At 41.2% G+C, this 22,391-nt stretch overlaps 3 protein-coding genes across 7 annotated transcripts; 2 read left to right on the top strand and 1 right to left on the bottom strand.

The window, feature by feature from the left end:
* LOC109713954 (branched-chain-amino-acid aminotransferase 5, chloroplastic-like) lies at window positions 203-7,718 on the bottom strand. 4 transcript variants are annotated; one of them, XM_020238270.1, is made up of 10 exons: window positions 7,513-7,718; window positions 5,897-5,982; window positions 4,961-5,135; window positions 4,356-4,532; window positions 4,139-4,270; window positions 3,842-3,940; window positions 3,112-3,228; window positions 2,100-2,195; window positions 1,622-1,734; window positions 203-461 (listed from the first exon to the last, which is right to left on the bottom strand). In XM_020238270.1, the coding sequence occupies exons 1-10, from the start codon at window positions 7,657-7,659 to the stop codon at window positions 344-346; spliced, it is 1,260 nt and encodes a 419-aa protein (XP_020093859.1). In that variant the 5' UTR covers window positions 7,660-7,718; the 3' UTR covers window positions 203-343. The 4 variants fall into 4 exon arrangements, with proteins under 4 accessions (XP_020093859.1, XP_020093860.1, XP_020093861.1 ...); XM_020238271.1 differs by lacking the exon at window positions 3,842-3,940; XM_020238272.1 differs by lacking the exon at window positions 5,897-5,982 and having other exon boundaries at window positions 7,513-7,716.
* On the top strand, window positions 8,073-13,146 carry LOC109714160 (UDP-N-acetylmuramoyl-L-alanyl-D-glutamate--2,6-diaminopimelate ligase). Of its 2 annotated transcripts, none has more exons than XR_002217251.1 (5): window positions 8,073-9,993; window positions 11,117-11,233; window positions 11,383-11,547; window positions 11,874-12,019; window positions 12,645-13,146. XR_002217251.1 is itself a non-coding variant. In XM_020238623.1 (5 exons), the coding sequence occupies exons 1-5, from the start codon at window positions 8,103-8,105 to the stop codon at window positions 12,661-12,663; spliced, it is 2,349 nt and encodes a 782-aa protein (XP_020094212.1). In that variant the 5' UTR covers window positions 8,073-8,102; the 3' UTR covers window positions 12,664-13,146. The 2 variants fall into 2 exon arrangements, 1 of the variants encoding a protein (XP_020094212.1); XM_020238623.1 differs by having other exon boundaries at window positions 11,383-11,558.
* LOC109714159 (U-box domain-containing protein 33-like) lies at window positions 15,813-20,756 on the top strand. The gene is made up of 9 exons (XM_020238622.1): window positions 15,813-16,215; window positions 16,723-16,844; window positions 17,063-17,184; window positions 17,314-17,418; window positions 17,568-18,018; window positions 18,126-18,266; window positions 18,362-18,889; window positions 19,236-20,000; window positions 20,341-20,756. Exons 1-9 carry the CDS (start codon window positions 15,978-15,980, stop codon window positions 20,533-20,535), a joined length of 2,667 nt encoding a protein of 888 aa, XP_020094211.1. The 5' UTR covers window positions 15,813-15,977; the 3' UTR covers window positions 20,536-20,756.

Below are 22,391 nucleotides of genomic sequence, written 5' to 3'. Positions count from 1 at the left end.
ATTATATAAATGGCCATGTTTCATTTCAAAATGCACAGATATTTACAATATTCCCTCTTTACACAATGATCATATGCATGGTCATCTTGAACTAACCAAGTCAACCCTCTGGCCTTCGATTGTTTGCATGAGATGAAATATGTCGTAAAGTACCTATTCAAAATACACAGTATATAATGCATTTTAGACATGAAAACAAAACTAACTAAAACTTAAAGAGCACCCACATTACTTTGAAGCAACATATATACACATATTCACAAGATAAAAGTTACTACGAAGTAAATAATGTCGGCAAGACAACTTTTTTACTTTTTTATTTTAAGCAAAATTACTACAACTCCTAATTTAATTTCAGTGTCCACCCCATTGTGTCCTCCACAAGACCCATCTGGAGACTAGTAAGTGAAGAATAGAGTTGTTGAGCCACAACACCAACTCCTTGGTTCCCATAATCCATCCTGCACAGATACAAGTCAGAAAAAAAAAAGATCTTCCAATAGAAGTTACAAATCTTCAAAACATCCAACGCGACCATCTAGTTCCTTGTGCTTAATTCAATGTAACAATAACAGGGCAGATAAGTTGCATGAAACGAATCAAATATAAGATGCATGTATTACGCGAGAGTAATCAGATTATAGTGCACCTCTATCGTACTATCATTTTGTCAGACAGGTACGCTGCATTTAGAACCACTTTCATATACACACCTTGAAATGATAATTTTCACCTTAATTCTGTCCGGATCATAACTGAACAACTATTTTCCAAACTATAGAATCATTCCACAAGCAAAGAATTTAATGAACAATCAAGATACTAGCAAACTAAACAAAGCTTAGGAGAGGAAAATTTCATAGAAGGGGTGAAAAAGGAACCATGAAGGACAGAGAAAATGACAGAGAGAACACTAGAAGGCTATTGAAGTCCACAAGAGAACAATAAAAAACTACAAAGAGATGATGAAGATATGCAGGTTAAATGGAAAAGAGGTAATCTTCAAATCCACATCGATGGTTCAAGACAACAGAACAGTGTACAAAGGGGATTTCTGCAAAAATTCAGAAAATAACTAGTACAAGTAAACAAAAAAAATTACGAAAAAAAAAAAGATGACAAATTCATGATTGAGGAAATTCAGAAGGTGAAAGGCATGTGATAAAAATTGCTAGACCACATGGCAATAGAAGATCTTGTTTACTCTCTGAAAAAATTCCTAAAACATAAGTTGGAGTAAAAAATCATTAGGTTTTTCTGCACGGTTTAATCCCTTCTATAACTTGGGAATGGCCACGAAAAGATCCTTTTCGACCACAACTTTCATGAAAACAAAGGATTGTTAATAAAAAACATCAATTTTGAGTCTACCAAAAAAAAAAAGGGATGATTGCCTCGATAATTATACTTAGGACTAGCAACTAGTTTAACAGCACATTATGGAACTATCAGGATATATAGATTACTTGAAAACAAAGTTCAAGTTTCTGACCAGAGGTACAGTAACTTCTAATTTAAATCCCAATTCCATTGAGAAGAAAATTCAAGAAATCACGAGATCTTTTAACATATATTCAGCAGCAAGAGAACCATTCAAATCTGTGCAATACATATGCTTTACCTTTTTCCAAGATATGTGATTATTCCCACAGGTGATACAACAACAGCTGTTCCCGTACAAAAAACTTCATCAGCATCAAGCAACTCTTCGACTGATACAAGGCGCTCCTCAACCTTGCAAGATTTTGGGATAGTTAAATGAAATATGAGAAGCTTACAATGGTTAAGTTATCCTTGCATCATAAAACAGACAAGGGAATCGTTGCCTTAGCCCTCGGCATTTGTTAAGAAACAAAAATAACTCCTGAAGCCATGCTAAATAAAACCTCAAGTAAGGAAAAGAACCCTCAAATATTTAGGACCTGATAAATGAATATTAACACATATAAAAAAGAGAATTGCAGAAATCAACAGTAGAAAGATAAAAAAAGGGATCTAACAAATTCCAGTCTATCCTGTACGAGTACTCTAGGCAAATGAACTCCATAAATGTGAAGTGAAAGTGCACACTTTCCATGATATTACAGTAAAACAGATACCTGGTAGCCTCGGCCCCGAGCAACATCAATTATACTTTTCCGTGTAATGCCAGGCAATATTGTTCCTTTTAATGCTGGTGTTGCAATAACATTATCCTATCACAAAGATAAGTAGATGGTGAAGAACATGAAGTATTTAAATGAGTGCAAAGAGCAGTTACAATAACTTTCAGACAGAGACATGACTCTTCAAAGACAACTTAAGGGATTAGGAATTTACTAGATTTGTAATTACGAAAGAGATCAGAAGTGTATCATATCCTTCATATTGTACCGATAGAAGCCTTTTGCTGAAACAGCACTTCTAACAGAGGGTAAGGAGCCATCTTGATGCAGAAAACCATTTGAGCACGACATTGCCAAGGTGATCAGATATGGCAAAAAGCCGACTAGGTCAATGACAACAGTCCAAAAGTCTTTGGCAGTTGGAATTGCTGCTTCTTCATAAAATTTTGGTGTTTTCCTATTTTTGTTCCCATGTGTACTAAAACACAGTGATGATCACTTCCAGGGGTAATGAAATTGCCAAAGAAAATGCTGACAGTCTTAGAGACAGCTATTTTCTATTGAAAATTCTAATCCTTTATTTTTTTAAGGCGGAAATGAAACCAGATATAGTAATCGCCAACAGCATGGACGGAAGATATGCAGCATACATGAGCTCTTTGGTTGGATTGTGAACTTTGTAGTTCTCTTCCCAAGGTTTCTGTGCCTTTCTTTGAGGGGAAACCCATTGTTGCAGCTACTCAGTATTATTGCTTTGCCAGTATGGTGACAACTGATGGTTTAAAAGTTCCTTCTGTTAGGCACTAGAACCAGTGATCTTAAATAAAGTAAAGAATTTGAGAGCAAGAGTTGATAAGTATAAGCACTTCACTATTCTTGGGACTATGATTGACAGACCAGTCAACAGCCGAATTAACATACTCTACATAACCAGTGTTCTACTACTAAAATTAGTTGAAAAGCATGTTTACTATAAGGAAATACATAATATATACTGAGATTATACCTTTACAATGAATACATTACAGGAAGAAACTTCTTCCAGGTATTTTTTGTGCACAGAATCCAAATATAAGACATCAGAATAGCCTTTCTCCTTAGCTATATTTTGTGCCTTCAGCACCTACATAGATAAAAAAAAAAACCACAAGCACCAAACAAGTCAATGTCTTCAATGCCAGCTCATTTATCACAACAAAACATGACATATATGTGGATACAGACCTATATTAAACAAGACTAGTTCATTTTAATGACATAAAATACACAAATCACACATTTTAAGAAAATAATTCTAAATTAGATTGCAGATTCAACAGGGGAAAATATCAGCAACATCCTTCGTTTGTGAATTATTATTCAAACCATTATAAATTGCTTTAAAGAGCATAAATGAATCATCTCTTGTTTCTAACAGTATATCCCTACACAGTAGTGCCTTCAGTTTCAGTTTGACAACGACTGGAATGGTTATTTATATATGTATATACACACTGTGGGATATTTTAAAGTTCAAAGCACTCCGAGTTTTGAAGAAGTGCAGATAAGGCAGACATTGAAACTTAAAAAGTGCAGATAATGAAATAAGAAGATGAAAACAAACCCAAAAGCAAAGCATCAAAAGAAATCCGTAATAATAAAGATACCAACCATGCAAGATTCAAGATGCAAAGGATACGATAACATAAAACGTTTTTTTTTAAAAAAGCAGACTTAGTATGGTAAATTTTACTTACCGGAGCATAATTTCCAATAGTTTTTACATCTCCAGTTCCACCAAGAGCGGCACGATGGAATTCATTTTCAATTACTAAATTTATTGGAGCTAAACCCTCCTAGGAACAGTAATAAAGTTTAGACAATCATCAATATTCTCTATGTTGGTCTTCTAATGGACAATTAGGAACAAGTAAAAGAAAAACTCTAAGAACCAAGTAAACAACTCAAAGGTAAAATAAAAATAGAAGTACACAATTTGACAAGACATAACAATAGCAATAAAGAAGACAGATCAGTAAGGTCAGTTTACCAACCTTGAAATAATTTCCAACAGGAGAGACAAAGACAAGGAAAGTATGTTCAGGAGCAGGTGTAAGACTAAGCACAACACCACTTCCTATAAGCAGCGGCCTAATATACAAAGAACCTTTACCTGTTGGAGGCACCTGAATCGAAAGTATTGAAACTTATTTGACAAGAGATGATTCAAACAATATGCGCATGAGAGTTTAATCGAACACAATTACTTACCCAACGCTTATTTGCTAACACAGTTAGCTTTACAGCATCAACAAATTGCTCAACAGTCGGTGAGGGCATACACATCCGCTCTGCACCCAATTTCATCCGCAAAGCATTTTCCTCTGGGCGAAATAATAAAACTGACCCATCTTCTTTCCTATACGCTTTTAGACCTTCAAACAACCCCTAAAAAGCAAAACAACGTCGCAGTTTTTGCATACATGGAGAACATCTGCATTTGTTTGTTTCAAATGGGATGATAAGTATGATGATGAAAATTTCTGATGTCAAGGTGTACCGGGAATCCGGGATAATAATCTCTGCTAATGTTATATTTTTATACTCGACACAAGACCTTGACCACCAGAATTCCATACTTATTCTGACAGGTGAGAACAAAGGACAAGAAGCTAGATGAGGCTGCAGATCAGAGTTCAAACAGTGTCTAAAAGTAACAGGCACTGGTTTCTCCAGATCTCCAACCACTATAAAATGATTCAACTAAAGATTTATCACTATTAAGCTAAAGTAGCACAACAATAGACCAAGTTTGTGAAACTTCAGCTCTTTCAGTCCGTGAGAAATAATAGGGATAAGATTTCAACATTGCTAACCTGCCCATAATTTAAAACTCCAGAAGATGGGCTTAACTCGATAGGCCCGAACCGCAGCAACTCGCCTTTGGTAAATATTCCATCAGAAGAACATTTCATCATATACATGTAATCAGTTGGCACCAGTCCAAATCCAAGATTCTCCCAATCCAAGTCAACTATGTCAGCATCCGTGCTGAAAAACAAGACTTGCTATCAGCATTCAGAATTTAAAAAAATGAAAGAATTGAAGCAAAGCCACCAGAATAAAATATGCACAAGCAGCAGCTAGTTATCACATTATAGTGAAATGACGAGCAGGCTTTATAAATTTGATCTATTATCAAGAAGGATGGTGTATTTTTAAAAATAGTATCACCAAATATAGGGAGATGGCTAGCATAGGGTCAAATTCAAACAATCAGGATAAGTGCACATTATTGTTTAATCAAATGAACATATTTTCTGCAAAAGTTTTAAACAGATATGTCCAACAGGACAAACATGGCTGAACTCACATACATTATACAGTAAACAAATAAGAACAGCCAAGTGGCAAACCACTGAACCAGTGAGCATAAGTCAAGCACTACTTGATAAGCAGCTTTTAATCCAACATATGGTTGACACAAGTATAATGTCTTAACAATTTTAAAACATGTGGGTTGTATATATATACACACACACACACGCTATCACAAGATCAAAACAGCCTTGACAAAGTGATGTGTTATCTTCATGCAAACTTATGAGAACTTCAATAATCACCATTGCCAACTCATAGTTTTTCTTTTTTCCCCCATCAAGGGGACACCTCAAATTTGAGAATGTTCCAAAAATGATCATAGTGAGAAAATAAGGTTTAGAATTATAGATTGCATCAAACATGCTGTCATATTAGGCTACAGTGGTCATATATATGTCAATATTTGATAAAGATGCAAGTCATATACATACTTGTAGATATTTGATAAAGATGCTTCGCATCTTGTTGTGCTAGATGCCTCTAGAGAAAGCGACATTGGCAAAATCTGGTTTTGGATCTGTAAGCATTGACAGCAGAACATAAGCAATTTTTTTTAAATCATTACGCATACTTTTGACATCTAGCAATTGAATATGATTTTAAGCATGTGCAAGGGTAAGTTTTGGCAGAAAAAAGCCCCTCAAGAGTAGCTTGGTTTTTTTTAAGAGTGAAAGGCCCTGGAAGAGCAGCCCAATTTTCTTGTGTACATGCTACATAAACAGTTAGTGAAGAATGGCAGTGTAGCACTGCTTTAGAAAGTATGATAACTGAAAGGAAAATGCGAAAAAAATGGAAAGAACAAGTCAAGGTAAAATCATACATCAATCTGTATTGATGAACCAGAATTCAAATAGCTATGGATAACAACACAGACTAGAAGAAGCAGAAAGCTAGAAGTTTGCTGACTACACGGAAAAGAGCATCAATCTAAGCAGAAGTACGCAAATCATCTCGATTTTGACAATCGCAAGCTTAAATGAATGGGACAGAAGACAAAATCTCCAGATAAAGTCAAAATCATCACAATATGACATGTTTTAACAGAATGATGGAAGTCAAGATCATCAAAATATGACATGTTTCAACAGAATGACGGAATACTTAGAATGATCAGTCGCTTTGGTCCTCTGGATAATTTTTTTAACAGATGAATTGTGGGTTAATAAGCTTTCCTTTAGGCATGTGAATTCAATTATTACAGGAAATAACACACAATAACAATGCACACCCTTTAATCAAGAGTTCTTGCTTCTCTAAATATGTTAATGCGTACCTCAAATCCTTTCCAACCACCAAATAAATCAGGCAACTAGGACTAGGAAGAAAACCTACTTTGAGAATTAAGATGCAAATGAGGCAGATGCATCCAAGAATTAAAAAATTAAGTTAATAGCAGGGCGAAAAGAAACGTAGCATCAAGATAGATAACATTCATGCTTTCCACGCTTGACACACCAAGATTTCTCTATAAAGAATGAAACCTAAGTACGACCTTATCAATTTGAGGAATCAAAAAGGTGCCAATCGAGGAAACTTCAAGAAATACAAACCAATAACGAAGGTAACAGAAAGAAAGGGACTTTGAAGGATCGTGAGGACAGGAAGAGGCCCCACCTGCGTTACGTCAATCATCATAATATGACAAAATTAACAATTGTGCATTTAAAATTTAGATGATGAAGCTTCTTTTAGCTATACCAGATCCAATGATCCTTAGCGAAAGATGCACTTTAGTTAATAAGCTTTTCTTAACAATCAACACAAGTTCTTGCTTCAGCGAATAAGCGCAGGCATACCTCAAATCCTTTCCAAACGCCCCCACGTAATCATGTTACAAGAACTAGGAAGAAACCCCAAATTCGATTCAAAAAGATCGTTAGATATTAAAACCAAAGGTAACAAGGAAATAGACAACAAAATCGCCGTAAGGAATCGAAAACCGCATGCAGAAAAAACCTAATCGCCTCAAAGAATCGACATGAATCGATCGACAAAGCTTCAAGAAACGAAGATCGAGCACGTATGAGGGGGAAAAGAATTAAGGGACCTTGAGGGGCGACGGGGAGGAGGAGGAGGAGGGGGAGAAGGGGCGCCGCGCGCGGTGTGCGAAGGGATCGGGGGGGTATGGGGAGGAGGCGATGAGGAGGGCGCCATTGTAGGCGCGAGGGGGATGGAGAAGGAGAGTGCGATCCATCGTCTCTCTCTCCTACTTCGGGTTTGCTCTTCGGAGTGACGAGGAAATAAAGTGGACCGACTCTGTATGATCGATCAGCCATTTATAGGGCGGCGTGGGAAACGGGTTCGCAAACGCCGTAATATAATCCGACCGAATTTAACCGGTTTGTTGACCCGGTATAAGCTAGACCACCTGTTGCTCGCCGGCTCAGAATTTTAAACCCAATTTTTATTATAATTTTAAGCCGGACCAATCATTCGCATTGAGATTGGGGTCAGGAAAGCCGGACCCACCCAAAGTCCGTTGTTACCCTGCCATCTACGGATTCGGATCCGAAGCTTCGACTCCTCCAATTTCCAACGGCCGCTCCGACCCGCCCCGTTTGCATCGGCCCTCCTTCACAGTCTCCCTCGTCCACACTCATCACGAGAGCACTCACTAAACCCTCTCTTGCTCTCTCCATGGCACTACCCTTCACCTCCCTTATCCCTTCCACCGCTTCCCTTCTCAACTCCCCTCTCCTCTTCCTCCCTCGCCCGTCTCTTCCGCATTTGCCCCCTCCCGTCCGCTGCCGTCGCGGCTTTTCGGCGCTCTCGGCCGTCGGCGGCGACGGCAAATTCGAGCCGCGCCCGTCCGACGACGACCCTCCGGAGGCCCCCGAGGACTCCTCCCACGGCCTCTCCCGCTTCCAGCAGCTCGAGCGCCACGTCGAGCGCGCCCGCCGCCGCGAGGACGCCCAGCTCAGGCGCGACCAGCCCCTCCTCCTCTCCGCCCTCGGCCTCCAAAACGACCCCCCTCCCTCTCCCCCCCACTCCTCCTCCTCCTCCGATCCCGATGACCTCTTCGCCGACATCGACCGCGCCATCGCCCAGAAGCGCCGCGAGTTCGTCGACCAAGGCCTCCTCCCCCCCAACCCCCCGCCGCAGGCGAAGGAACCCGTCATCGAGGGCCTCGACGAGCTCACCCCCGAGGAGGTCCTCGACCTCGACGAGATCCGCGAGCTCCAGGGCCTCACCATCATCTCCGCCGACGGCGACGGCGATGCGGATTCCCCGCAGGGGAAGAAACCCCCCAAATCCTCCTCCTCTGACGATGACGACGATGGCGTCGGTTTGGATGCCGACGTTCTTGAGTCGAGCTCGAATGGTAATTCGCTCCCCTCTTTGTATGGTCTCGATGTGGATGAGTTTGGCAAGTCGCGGGCGCGGATTCTCGAGCTGACATTCAGGATGAGCCTCGCGGAGCTTCTCGATGAGAGCAAAGTCGTGCCCGTGTCGGTGTACGGGGATTTGGAGGTCTCGATCACCGGAATTCAGCACGATTCGAGGGAAGTAAACGCCGGCGACCTCTTTGTCTGCTGTAATGGATCATCGGCCGACGGGCTCGGTTCCCTAACCGAGGCCGATAAGAGAGGGGCCGTGGCGGTGGTGGCTGATAAGGAGATCAATATAGATGAAACACTGGCGTGCAAGGCTCTCGTAATCGTGGAGGACACGGATTCGGTTCTCCCCATCCTAGCCGCGTCCTTCTATAAGAATCCGTCAAAGAGTTTGGCGGTGATTGGAATAACGGGAACGCACGGAATTACTACGACGACCCACTTGATCAAGGCCATGTATGAAGCCATGGGGCTGAGGACGGGAATGATGGGAATTCTCGGGCACTATGTTCACGGGGAAAACAAGCTGGAATTTGCCGATGTAATACCTAATGCAGTCGGAGTGCAGAAGCTAATGGCGAAGATGGTGCACAATGGGACCGAGGCGGTCGTCATGGAGGGTTCCTATAACGAGGTAGATTATGATATCGCCGTCCTCACAAACCTAAGGAATGACCATCCCGAATTCCAAGGGAGCGAAGAGGAGTATATGAATAGCAAAGCCGGGCTCTTTGCGAAGATGGTCGATCCGATGCGCCATAGAAAAGTTGTCAACATTGATGATCCCAACGCCCCCTTCTTTGTTGCAAAGGGGAATCCCGATGTGCCTGTTGTGACCTATGCCTTGGAGAACAAGAAGGCTGATGTGCACGCATTAAAGTATGAGCTCTCGTTGTTCGAGACCCAGGTCTTGGTTCAAACACCTCATGGGATACTCGAGATCTCTTCTGGTTTGCTTGGGAGAGAGAACATATACAATATTCTTGCTGCCGTGGCTGTTGGGATTGTAGTGGGTGCACCTTTGGAGGATATAGTGAGGGGAATCGAGGAGGTGGATGCAGTTCCAGGCAGGTGTGAGCTTATAGACGAGGAGCAAGCATTTGGGGTGATCGTGGACCATGCTCGCACGCCAGATCAGTTATCAAGACTCTTGGACACCATAAGAGAACTGGGTCCACGGAGAATCATCACGGGTAAGCTGATTCCCTGCTTCATCTTCGAGCATTTCTACTTTCAAAGCATAATAGCGTTCGTGCTTCAGATAATGCATATACAGTTCAAAGATTAACTGCAAACCGAGTTTTACCTACAGGCTCCTTTTTGGAAATGGAAGAGATAAGGTTCCCAAATTACGTACCGATAGTAGGATAAGTAAGTTAGGCTTTGTCATTGTAAGTATAACTCTGAATTTCTCTGATTTACGCTACTCAAAAGTAAAGCCGCATATAGCTGCAACACAGCTCTTTTATGCAACACTCCATGTAAGAACGATTACGGCGATATTTGATGCCATGGGCCACAACTTATAAAATTTGGATAGAAAAGAGTTTAAAGTGAGATTTATATGGGAGTGGACTCATGTAGCTCCCTTTTTTTTTTTATCTTTCTACATTAGCAATTTTATGATAACAGTGATACCACTAATTTCTTATGAATCTTCTGAAACTTGACGCAAGGGGAAACTTTTTGGATGTTTCGAATTGTATGATTGGATCATCTTTTGTTCTGATTTTAGTTTTTACTCTCTATAGCCTAATTCAGTATGGCATTAAGAAATGCCTTAAAACAATGTGAGACATTTTTTTAACTCATAAATTAGATTGATAGGGTAGCTGCTTATTCCCTTCATGTTGACCTTTTCGTATTTGGATTGCCTGAATGCTTAAAGAAATCGAATGGAGTCCAGATGTTGAGGTTGAGGTTTCACCATGTGGTGTTCAGATGTTGAGGTTTGCTTGTATAGTGTTGCAAAGAGAGGACTATTTGCCAAAGTTTACTTGTATAAATGCTATGTTTTCTAAAGTTGAGGGTCTCCCACCAAACTCGTGGTGTAGCATTTTTCGCCGCATAGCACTTAGCTCTCATACTTCCGTCCGGTATGCGTCTCTGACACTAACCGTAGCGACTCGACCCATTAACAACAATAAACCGTTGGGTCCAAACTTCTGGTCAAAAATACTTAAGTCCAATTATTATTATTAGGATGTGTAACCTCTTATATTCTCAATCAGTACTCTTTTCTCATCCAATGTGGGACTATTGGGGTGTTACAATACTAAAATAACAAAAGATATCTTTGTCTTGCACCATTTGCAGTCATTGGATGCTGTGGGGAAAAAGAAAGGGGGAAGAGACCGTTGATGACAAAAATTGCTACAGACAAAAGTGATGTGGTTATGTTGACATCCGACAATCCAAGAAGCGAAGATCCATGTAAGGATCCTAGACTAACATTTGAAGCTCTGAGATTTGAGTAGACATTTATATGTTTGAGAAATTTATACTACTATGTTTTGATTTGAATTTTATTTTCCCGCCAACTTTAATGCGAAGTTAATATTTGTTTATTCTGTTTTGATCAGTGGATATCTTAGATGATATGTTAGCGGGTGTTGGATGGACCATGCAAGACTATTTGAAATATGGTGAGAATGATTATTATCCACCCCTTCCAAATGGCCACAGGCTTTTCCTACATGACATTAGAAGAGTAGCTGTGCGAGCTGCTGTTGCAATGGGCGAGGAAGGTGATATAGTTGTACGTAACTGATGCTTCTCAACTAAAGAAGTTTCTTTTCGACTGTTATCTGTACACATCAGAATGGACTGTGCCATGATTCTTGCTACAGAGTTACATGAAATACATCTGTCACAATAAGTGCCTACATTTGTAACCGGAAAGCTAAAGGATTTATCGGATTTTTCTATTTTGAGCCCTTTCTATGCTTCATTCTTTCCTCTCTTCCTTTGACAACTCTGCTTTTTGCTCATATAAGTGCTTCAATTTGAATTTTCCTACATTGTTTTTCCACTTTTTCCGTATATTCTGACCATAACTACAATCATACTGCAGGTTGTTGCTGGCAAAGGCCATGAAACATATCAGATCGAAGGTGATAAAGAGGAGTTTTTTGATGATAGAGAAGAGTGCAGGGAAGCATTACATTATGTTGATGAATTGCATCAAGCTGGAATAGACACCAGTGAATTCCCATGGAGGTAAAATTTTCAATGGCTACCAGTTACATTGATCTATGCTGTACAATTGTTTGATTTAGTTCATACCATTTATTGTTTTGATGCATCGATAGCAAAAACTAGATACCGGAAGATGAAGTCAAGTTTGGATACTTTGCCGGAAAAAATAGTTCTTGGATGTATTTTCTTTCGAAATCCAATTCCCTATAATGGCAGTTGGTCAGACTTGTAATTTTCTTTGGCTATCTGAAATTTGAACATTATCGGGATTAGCAGCAGTCATAAGCTGGTTCTATATGTCCATATGCATGTCAGGTTTCATAAGCAGTATCCTATACCTGCTATTACAGACATGATCTAGTCTAGATACCATAAATTATGCGAAACCTTCACTTGTCTAATGGTTGGGCAATTGTATGGATATGTTTATGTGAAAATCCAGAAAATTTTGGTTTCATGAGTTCATTCCGTAAGACTATACACTACAGGCCTACAAGGCATTCCTTATCTTCATATGTCCATTTAATCTTATAATTATCTGTTTTGCTATGATACCAGCCTTTCAGCAGCACTTATCAAAAATTTGCAGCAAACTAGTTTAATTACTATATTAATTGAATTTCTCTTGTTCACTTCATTTACACAGGTTACCAGAAAGCCACTGATTTCACTGCATTTTGCATTACATGAGTGACAATTCAATGGCTCCTCGCATCGCTTTCGGCTATGGATCGGATGCCATACTTCGACCTACAAGCTTTTGAGGGCTCTAGCAGGTGCGTCAACTGTGATCGAATTAGCAAGGAGCCGAGGAAGAATAACTGGTGTATGCCGATTGCTGCGATTCCCAAGTGAACAAAAACATGGTAGCGAATGAAACTCAAATATGTCTGAATGCTATCGAGGGAGAGCGGATGAGACCAAAGTTTCTTCTTTGGACAAGCAGCAAGATCAGCAGATGTGGCTCGACGCAGTTTCCTCGCCCGACGGTCGTTTGTCTAATCTTTAAATGTTGCTTTTGTGTTGACCTCACTTCGTCGAGGTATTGTGTGTATGTATATCTGTGTTTGCAAGGAACATAATTACCCGGTGTAGCAGTTTAATTACCTTAATAAAGCAGCCCCTTCTAGTTGGAGTTCATTTGATTAGTACTTCTCTTTTTACTTAATGCCAATCAAAATTCATACGTAATTGCTATTGCTCTACAATGTTCCTATATATTTGTTCAGTCCTTCAATCTACAAGGAACTTCATAGAAATAAATATGCAACTTTACTGCTTTATTATTGCGTCTTATTTTGTTCATTATATCCATCCAATTTAATTATTTTCTCATATATTGTTCCATCTTTAATTTTCGTGCCGTGTCAACAATGAACACGCGGTTTTGTATGTACCCAAGATGCGACATGTAATTGACGACCAAGTTAATTACTACAAGTGGGCCTTCTCATTGACCGAATAGTTTCTCCTCATTTGGAAGTGTTTCTCATCAGTGAAATTGACCTTGTTGGTGCTTTAAGAATGAATAGTGAGACAATTATTGATGTACGAGATTCATCTCTATCGAACTAACCTTTTGTCCGATGAAAAATTTATTAACCTAAATTAATGCTAACTGGCCCACAAGTGGGCTCGAATCAAACCACATCCTAGCTTACCTTGCGCTTGATCTCAAACTCGCGAGTGCCTTTCGCAATCAGAGTTTCACGTAATCAAACATGCCCTTAATTTTGAGCGGAGCTGAGATCAGCTTAAAAGTGTCTAGTTACATTGTGCACCAATAAATTATTAACCTGAGTAGGGGAGCCATGCTCGAATTAAACTTCATGGGATTGGATCGTAATGTACATCCAATTTATGAAGGGGGGGGACATTGTCATAGAACTAGTACTCCAAGTTGACTACTTGGCTATTTTTTTAATGCCTAAAAAAAAAAAAAAAAAAAAAAAAAAAAAAAAAAAAAAACACATTTGTGGTGCCCCATCCATGCCTAAACAATCCCCACGCCTCGCTTTCGGACACTAAACAAGTATCATTCATCAATTATGTCACAAAGAATACGATGCACAAAGATAGAGACCTTTCTCACCATCTCAAATGATAAATTCATATATAATACTAAACCACTAACTAACTAATAGGATGATCTTTTATATATATATATACTGGTTACATAAGAATATATATTATATAAATAAAACTTTAAAATGCAAAGGAGTAGCAAGGAAGTTAATGTTATTTAATAAAGATTGAAAAAAAAAAAAAACTGTATCACAGAATTTATACACAAATCCATGATGTATAATAGAGTGTAGTATGCGTGCAGATCTTAATATAATAATAATAGGTATTAAAACTTAGACCACATGTATCAATGTATGGGACATACGCTGCACCATACGCAATGAATTAGAAATACACATAATTTTATCACGAAACCGCGTATATGTGTTATTTTGGGGGTATTTTATTATTCGTGTACAAATTTTGTATGCTAGACTCAAATTCTACGCTCATTACATTGTAGACGTTTAGGTCGCGTCAACAGTTAAATTTATAATTTAATTCTGTGTGTTTGAACAAGAAATGTATTAATTAATGTACTATAATAAAATAATGTAAATGGTGTTAGGGCATAACGAACTATATAGCTTTTACGTTTTCTTTTTTTTTTTTTCCGTTCGTTTCTTTATTTTTTTTATTTTACTTGCTTGTTGTAAAATATGTGTACTGTAACGGCTAATATTATAATTAAAAAAAGTTGCATGTAATGAGCTGATTTATTTAATGAGAAGCATATTCGTAGCACCCTGTGTAATTTACGAGGATTAACTTAGCTAAAGCATCTTGGTTTTGTCTTATTATTACGTTTTTTTTTTCTCTAAACGTTCTTTCATGTACTCCTTAGTAGTGCAGGCCATGCCTTACGACAGCGAGAATTATAAATATTTAATTTTATTTTAATAAGAACACAAATTTTGTTCTATTCAATTTTTTTTTTTTGTTTACATATGGCGAGTCTACGCTCGGTTTTATTCATTTTTATAATCATTGATTTTGAATAGCTTAATATTATTTGTACACCTAAAAATAAAGTATAAAATTAACGTATATTCTATGAATGGTTAGGATCTATCTACTAATTTTATCCCCTTTTTTTAACTAAAAATTGAAGAAAGTTTTCTCACTCTATTTTTTGACGACTCGAGACGGATTCAGGATAAATTAATTGTTTTTTTTTATTCTTATTTACTAATCAATTAGGAGCGTCGATAATTCTTTAACAGATGAAAGAATCAAAAAAAGAAAAAGCTTTTCTACCTTCTACTTTCTTTCTTAATGTGTCGGGACTGATTTTGGACAGATTTTTTTAAAAAATTTTTTTTGGCTTTCACCTACTTTTCTATTGAGGACGGATCAGATCAAAAGCGCGATCATCCCGATTCACTTATTACATTTTTACATGTAATAAGTATGCATGTATATATATAGTATGTTTCTTACGGAGAATATTACATTATTATATGTCGTTTTCTGAAGTAACCTAATTAATTTAATTTTTAATTAATATTTTTTCCAAAAAAATATTAAATTCAATCAAACTAATTTTTTTTTTAATTTATAAAATAGTAATATTAAGATGGTGGTAATTCCAGAAATAAAAAGTTGAGGGGCATCTGAGAATGGACAATTTTACCTTTTATTACCAAAAAAAGAAAAATGATAGCCGTTGACTTGGCCATCTCCTTGAAGTCATCTTTACCTCACTACTTCCTTTTCCTTCATGCCTAACTACTTCGATATTTTCCGAACATCATCATCCCCAATCTCCGAAGCTTCTTCTCCGATTCAACTCTCTCTCTCTCTCTCTCTCTCTCTCTCTCTCTCTCTCTCCAAATCCCCATTAATTCTCGCGCGGAGCCCGCGAGGATGGTGTAATAGAGGCTTCGGAGCCTCTTTTGGGGAAACGGGGGAGATGGAGGGGAACCGGAGCTGGGAAACGGCGAGCAACCGCAGCGGGAGATCGTCGTCGGCGAGCCTCGCCGCCGCCGCCGCCGCCGCCGCGGCGGAGGGGGAGGAGAGGGTTTACGTGGCGGTGGCGGAGGAGATCAAGTATGGGAAAAACACTCTGCTTTGGGCTCTTCAGAACGTTTCCAAGGACGCGAGGATCGTTATCGCCCACGTTCATGTCCCCGCCCAAATGATCCCCTTCAGTACGCTTCTCTCTCTCTCCCTCTCGCACACTTCGCATTCAATTTCAGGAAATAATTTGTTGCTTTTGTTGAATATTTTGATTCTTCTCTAGTTTGGGGTAATCTAAGATAATAGTTTAATTCTTTAGGGATTGGCGAATAACTATGAGCGGAGATCGCTTAACTCTGGTCAATTTCCTTCTGATGTACAGTTATTTGAATTTTGGGCAGATTTAGGATCTCAATTGCAACTGATCTTAGTCTGAAAACTCTGACATATTAAGCCCTAATATCTGTTCGAAGCATCTGCTTCTGTTCTCATGTTTGTTCCTCGTCTCGCATAAGCAACCTAATGCTGCAGAATATGCGCGGCATCTGGAAAAACTCGATTCCGACTAGTGACAAAATTGGCTTCTGCCACAAAGACTCACTGAAAAGGGCTTTTCGCGTCCCACGCTATACACTACTGAAAGATAATCTTTGCTATGAGCTGCTTCTAACTGCAGTTTCGCTTCACATTGGTTTCAGTGGGGGCCAAGTTCCACGCAAGCAAACTAAAACCGCAGGAGGTCGCCGCATACAGGCAGCTTGAAAGGGAGAAGATGGTCAAGAGTTTGGATCAATACCTCGTGGTATGCTCGAAAGTTAAGGTGCGATTTCCGCTCCCTATCCACCATTCTTTCTTTCTAGTAGTTCTTATAATCATCTGCCGGTGCTGTATATTTATATTTACAACGAAGACACCGTGTCCGGCGAGTATTCGGGACGTATATTCAGCGCTACATTAGGAAATTAGACGAAAGATAAAATCTACATATTGCGGTTACAGATTGTGGTTGAAAGAAAAGTTTTCGTTTCCGTTGTTCAGGTTAAAGCTGAGAAACTAGTGATCGAGATGGATGATGTTGCTAAAGGGCTTCTGGAGCTCATTTCTCTTCACGGAATTACCAAGCTTGTCATGGGTGCAGCAGCAGACAAGCATTACTCAAAGTATGTCACCAAGAGTGTGTAACTTCTTTGTTATACAATAGCAATAGGTTTCTTAGTTCTCAGATTCAGAAAAAAAAGAAAAAAAACAGTTATTGAATTTCAGTCTAAAAGGTTGTTCTCAAATTACAGGAAGATGAATACACCGAAGTCCAAGACGGCAATTGCGGTGTTGCAAAAGGCTGATCCATCATGCAAGATATGGTTTGTTTGCAAAGGGAACTTGATTTACACCAAGTAAGATCAAGTTTTTCCAAGGGGACCCTTTTTGATAATTATTCTTTATAAATATTACACTCGATTTGTCATGTCTGTATAATCTTCTGGCCGTTTAGGACCTCGTATAACTCTAATTAGTTGTGCACATTGGATTTTTCTCTCAACAGGGAGGCAGGTTTCGATGCACCGGGTATAGCGCCTTCACCTTTTTCTAGCTCAAGCTCAATGTCCAGCCTCTCAGATAGGTTGAGGTCATTAACACTACCTCAGGGGCAGGGGTCCACTCCGTTGTCGAGCTCGCAGGGAAGCATTAGGCAAGATTATTTCACGCAGAGGTCGAGAAACGACACGCTTGCTGCTCTTCCTGCAGGGCTACATCCTCGAGGGCCTGATCAGGTAACACTAGATCGTAGGTTAAGCACCAACAGTTCAATTGATCCTTGGGAAGGGATCTCGAGGAGAACTTCGCGCACGTCATCATCTACGAGCGATGAAGTGGTTAGCAACTTGGGTCCAGTGCAATTAGCTCGGGAAGAGGAGAGTGAAGTTGGGTCGGTAGTGTTGCCTTCGGTGCACGAGTCCGAGGAGGATCATTTTTCATCTCCGCGCCATGAACTGGTGGGTGTCATCTTCTTTTTTGCTCACTAATGTTTCTTAAATGGTGAGTAAATGGCAAAGATAAGTCCCAGTAAAGATTTATTATAACTAATGGTTGATTTTAACAGGATGACATGGGGTTGGATGCTGATGTATATGATAAACTCAGAGAAGCCCTCGCAGAAGCTGAGAACCTAAAGAATGAAGCTTTTGAGGAATCGCGCAGGCGTAGGAAAGCTGAAAAAGATGTGATCTTGGCTCTTCAGAAAGTAATTCTTTTTATTTTCATTATGTGCCTAATCACGAGTTGCATTGTGTATATATACCATGCAAAGTATGATACTGAAGCGGATTCTTCTTGCAGGTGAAAGAATCTGAGAACTTATACAAAAAAGAGGCAAAAAGGAGGAAAGAAATCGAGGAGTCTCTTGCAAAAGAAATGCAGGAGATAGAACTGCTCAAAAACCAGCGAGATGAAATCGCCGAACAGCTCCAAAAGGCAAATGAGCAGATGTTGGCACTGGAACAGCAGATCACCAGTTCTGATTATGCTACCAAGGATCTTGAAGAGAAACTGTCGGCAGCAAGGGACCTCCTCCATTCGCTGCAAGCAGAGTTTGATAATTTGCAGCGCGAGCGAGATGATGCTGTTAAAGAGGCCGAAGAATTACGCAAGAAGAGGGAGCAGATGAGTTCCGACTCTCATGGGGCCTTGAACTCCGAGTTTTCCTTGTTGGAGCTAAAGCAAGCAACTCAAAATTTCTGCGAGACACTGAAGATAGGAGAAGGCGGCTTCGGAAGCGTTTACAAAGGCTTTCTACGCAACACCACCGTGGCTATAAAGAAGCTGCATCCTGAAAGCTTGCAAGGCCAATCAGAGTTCCAACAAGAGGTCTTTTAAGTCCACTTAGTTCTCAAAAAACTTATTGCCCCAATATTGCAAGGGAAATATATTTCGGTACCGTCTTAATGTTTAGATAGTCACATAGAACTACCTAAACTTTTCATTGTTTAAAGTAAACTACAGGCTTCAATCAACCACCCACCCCTCCCTAGACATCAGTCTAGTTGACCTAACTGCCCTTAAACACACCTAGCCCTTGATAGAAGTAGCTTCAAAATAGAAATTTCATGTGATCAGATATCGGCAAGGTCCATATAATTTTTCCCTTAGTAATTGATCAGATTGTGGAAATCTCATCGCACTGCTGAATGGTATGAATTTTTGTTGTTGGCAGGTTGCTGTCCTCAGTAGAGTGAGGCACCCGAACCTCGTCACCCTGATCGGAGCATGCTCGGAAGCATCGGGCCTCGTCTATGAATATCTACCAAACGGAAGCCTCGAAGACCGTCTAGTTTGCTTGAATAACACTCCACCCCTCACATGGCAAGTCCGCATCCGGATCATCGGGGAGATTTGCTCCGCGCTCATCTTCCTCCATTCCAACAAGCCCCACCCTGTCGTCCACGGGGATCTCAAGCCCAGTAACATCCTCCTCGATGCTAACTTCATCAGCAAGCTCAGTGACTTCGGCATCTGCCGCCTGCTGATCCAATCGAACACCACCACCACCACCCTTTACCGCACCACTAACCCCCGTGGAACGTTTGCTTACATGGACCCTGAATTCATTTCCACTGGCCGGTTGACTCCGCGATCCGATATCTACTCCTTTGGTATCATCATTCTGCGCCTGTTAACGGGGAAGCCTCCCTTAGGGATTGCAAGAGAAGTGGAGGACGCCGTGGAGGACGGTAACTTGCACTCGATGATTGATTCGACGGCTGGAGACTGGCCTTTCGTGCAGGCCAAGCAGTTGGCACACATTGGATTGAGGTGCGCGGAGTTGAGCAGGAGGCGGCGGCCCGATCTCGTGGAGGAGGTGTGGAGAGTGGTCGAACCGTTGATGAAGGCTGCTTCGTTGTCTGCATCGCCGCCGCCGTCTGGATCTGTCTTGGATGAGCACCGTATACCGTCCTACTTCGTCTGTCCAATCTTTCAGGTAAAGATGAATGAATCCCTGTTCAAAATTTCATAGTCTCTACTAGTAGCTTATACTTTCTCTCCTTCAATTGTTTACTAGTAAACTTAGCTGTCATACTCGAGTTCGTTGAGAATTAGTGTTACTTACGTTAGTGTTAACCTCAAATACCTTCTCTTAACACCTCAAATGCTTTCTTTGAGACCAAATGTTTCATCTTCATGGTCTTCTTGTTTTGCATTAACTACAAATGCGTCTATAATTACTCTGCGACGCATATAAACTCGCTCCAAATATTGGTGAAAACAATTGCCCCAGTAGTTACTAACGTACGGTTCTCTGTGCATAAACACAATATCAGGAGATCATGAGGGATCCGCACATCGCCGCGGATGGATTCACATACGAAGCCGAGGCTATAAAAGGGTGGCTCGACAGCGGCCACGATACGTCGCCGATGACTAACTTAAAACTTCCCCACTGCGAGCTCATTCCGAATCACGCCCTTCGTTCCGCCATTCAGGAATGGCTTCAGCAGATGCAGCTGCAGCTGTGATTGATTTTTTTTTTTTTTTTTTTTTCGCTTTTCCTATTTCATCTTTTGGAAGTTCCTTGCATTTGTTAAATTTGTTTCCGAGTCTCTGCTCTCCTTTTTCGTTCTTTTTAACTTTGCACTAAACATGTCAAGTGTGAATATTTGTATAGGAAAAGAAAAAAGAGTAGATTGTTGTATTGTGTGACTTACAATTAAATATGTGCGCTTTGGTTCAACTGCCACATAAGAAAGAATTAATGCAGCGAAGTCACTAGCGTCCTCAATTCAAGAGGAAAAGAAAGTAGAAGGAGAGCGAACGAAAAGAAATCCTGGTGGGTACAACCCACGAAGGTCGGTCGCTACTTCCACCCGTATCGACGTGTCGCACTTCTCCATTAAAAAAAATAAAAAATAAAACAGTAATTCTTTATATTTATTTTTTTCCATCTCATCCTCGTCTGTCGCGCAACACGTGTCGGCAGCTGAGCAACAGGCCCGCGAGATCCCGCCACGCGTCCTCGGTCGTCGCCCCCCACCGCCCCCCCCGCCACCTCATCCGACTCCACCGTTCTCTCCCTTTCCTCTCCTCTCCTCCACTTGTTGGTCTTTGTTCTTGTTGCTGCTGCTGCGCACTCCAGTTGTTCCTGATCCTGATCTTCATTCTCTGCTATTCTCCTCTCTCTCGCTGGTGGTGTGACTGAGATTGCGATTGCGATTGCGATTGCGATCGATCGATCAATCAGTAGATTATGTCGGGCGGCGTGGGGCCCACGGGGGGCGGGGGGATCGAGGTGTCGGCGGCGGGGGCGGGGGCGGAGGCGAAGGCGGCGGAGGACGACGCGCTGCTGCGGCCGGGGCTGCAGGCGCACTCGCCGCGGCGGATCCACCGGTTCCTGTCCTTCCGGCAGCTGAACGCGCTCGCGACCCTCGTCGTCCTCGCCGCCAGCTCCACCGTCCCCGTGGCCGACCTCGCCTTCGCCCTCCTCTCCCTCCCCTACCTCTACCTCCTCTCCTCCCTCTCCTTCCCCCCGCTCTCCCCCTCCCCTCCCCCTCCCATCTTCGGCCAACGCAACCCCCTCCTCGCCGCCTACGTCGCCCTCGGCGCCGTCCTCGGCCTCCTCCTCCCCATCGCCTACATCGTCGACGGCGTCCTCGCCGGCGACAAGCACGGCCTCGCCGCCGCCGCCCCCCACGTCTTCCTCCTCGCCGCCCAGGTCTTCCTCGAGGGCGTCACCTTCTCCCACCACTTCTCCCTCCCCATCCGCGCCTTCGTCCCCGTCTCCTACAACGCCCGCCGCCTCTTCACCCTCGCCGACTGGCTCCGCGCCGAGATGCGCAAGGCCGACCTCGCCCCTCCGCGCCGCCTCCTCGCCGGCCGCGCCCTCGCCCTCGCCAACCTCGCCTTCTGGACCTTCAACCTGCTCGGCTTCCTCCTCCCCATCTACCTCCCCAGAGCTCTCATGCGCCATTACTCACACTCCGCAGATAATAATAATAATAATAATAATTTTGGTAGTAAGGAGAAAGACAAGAAGAAGCTGTGAGGGTTGTTTAATCACTGCTATTGCTATTGCTATTATTATTGTTGATGATGATGATTAGTGCCACTGATATTTTTGCTTCTTTTTTTTTTTAGTGGGGAGAAATTGAACTGTCCAATAAATGTACTTGCCTGTTTTCCATATTTCTGTGTGTTTGTTAATTAGCGTGTGATGTGATGTGCAAAAATTTGTGTTTGAATTCTTGGGGATGGATTGATATTATTAGGTTTGATTAAAAAGTCTCTTTTGAGGAGCAATTACTAATGTGTGTTTATCTCTAATCTTAGACATGAATTTGTGGAGATCTAAGATTTTACTATAACACAAATATATACA

The sequence above is a fragment of the Ananas comosus genome, linkage group 8 (genome assembly GCF_001540865.1).
Source record: "Ananas comosus cultivar F153 linkage group 8, ASM154086v1, whole genome shotgun sequence".
Taxonomy (NCBI): Eukaryota; Viridiplantae; Streptophyta; class Magnoliopsida; order Poales; family Bromeliaceae; genus Ananas; species Ananas comosus.
Note: the sequence above shows the minus strand (reverse complement) of the source record. Positions and strands in the feature narration are given on the sequence as shown.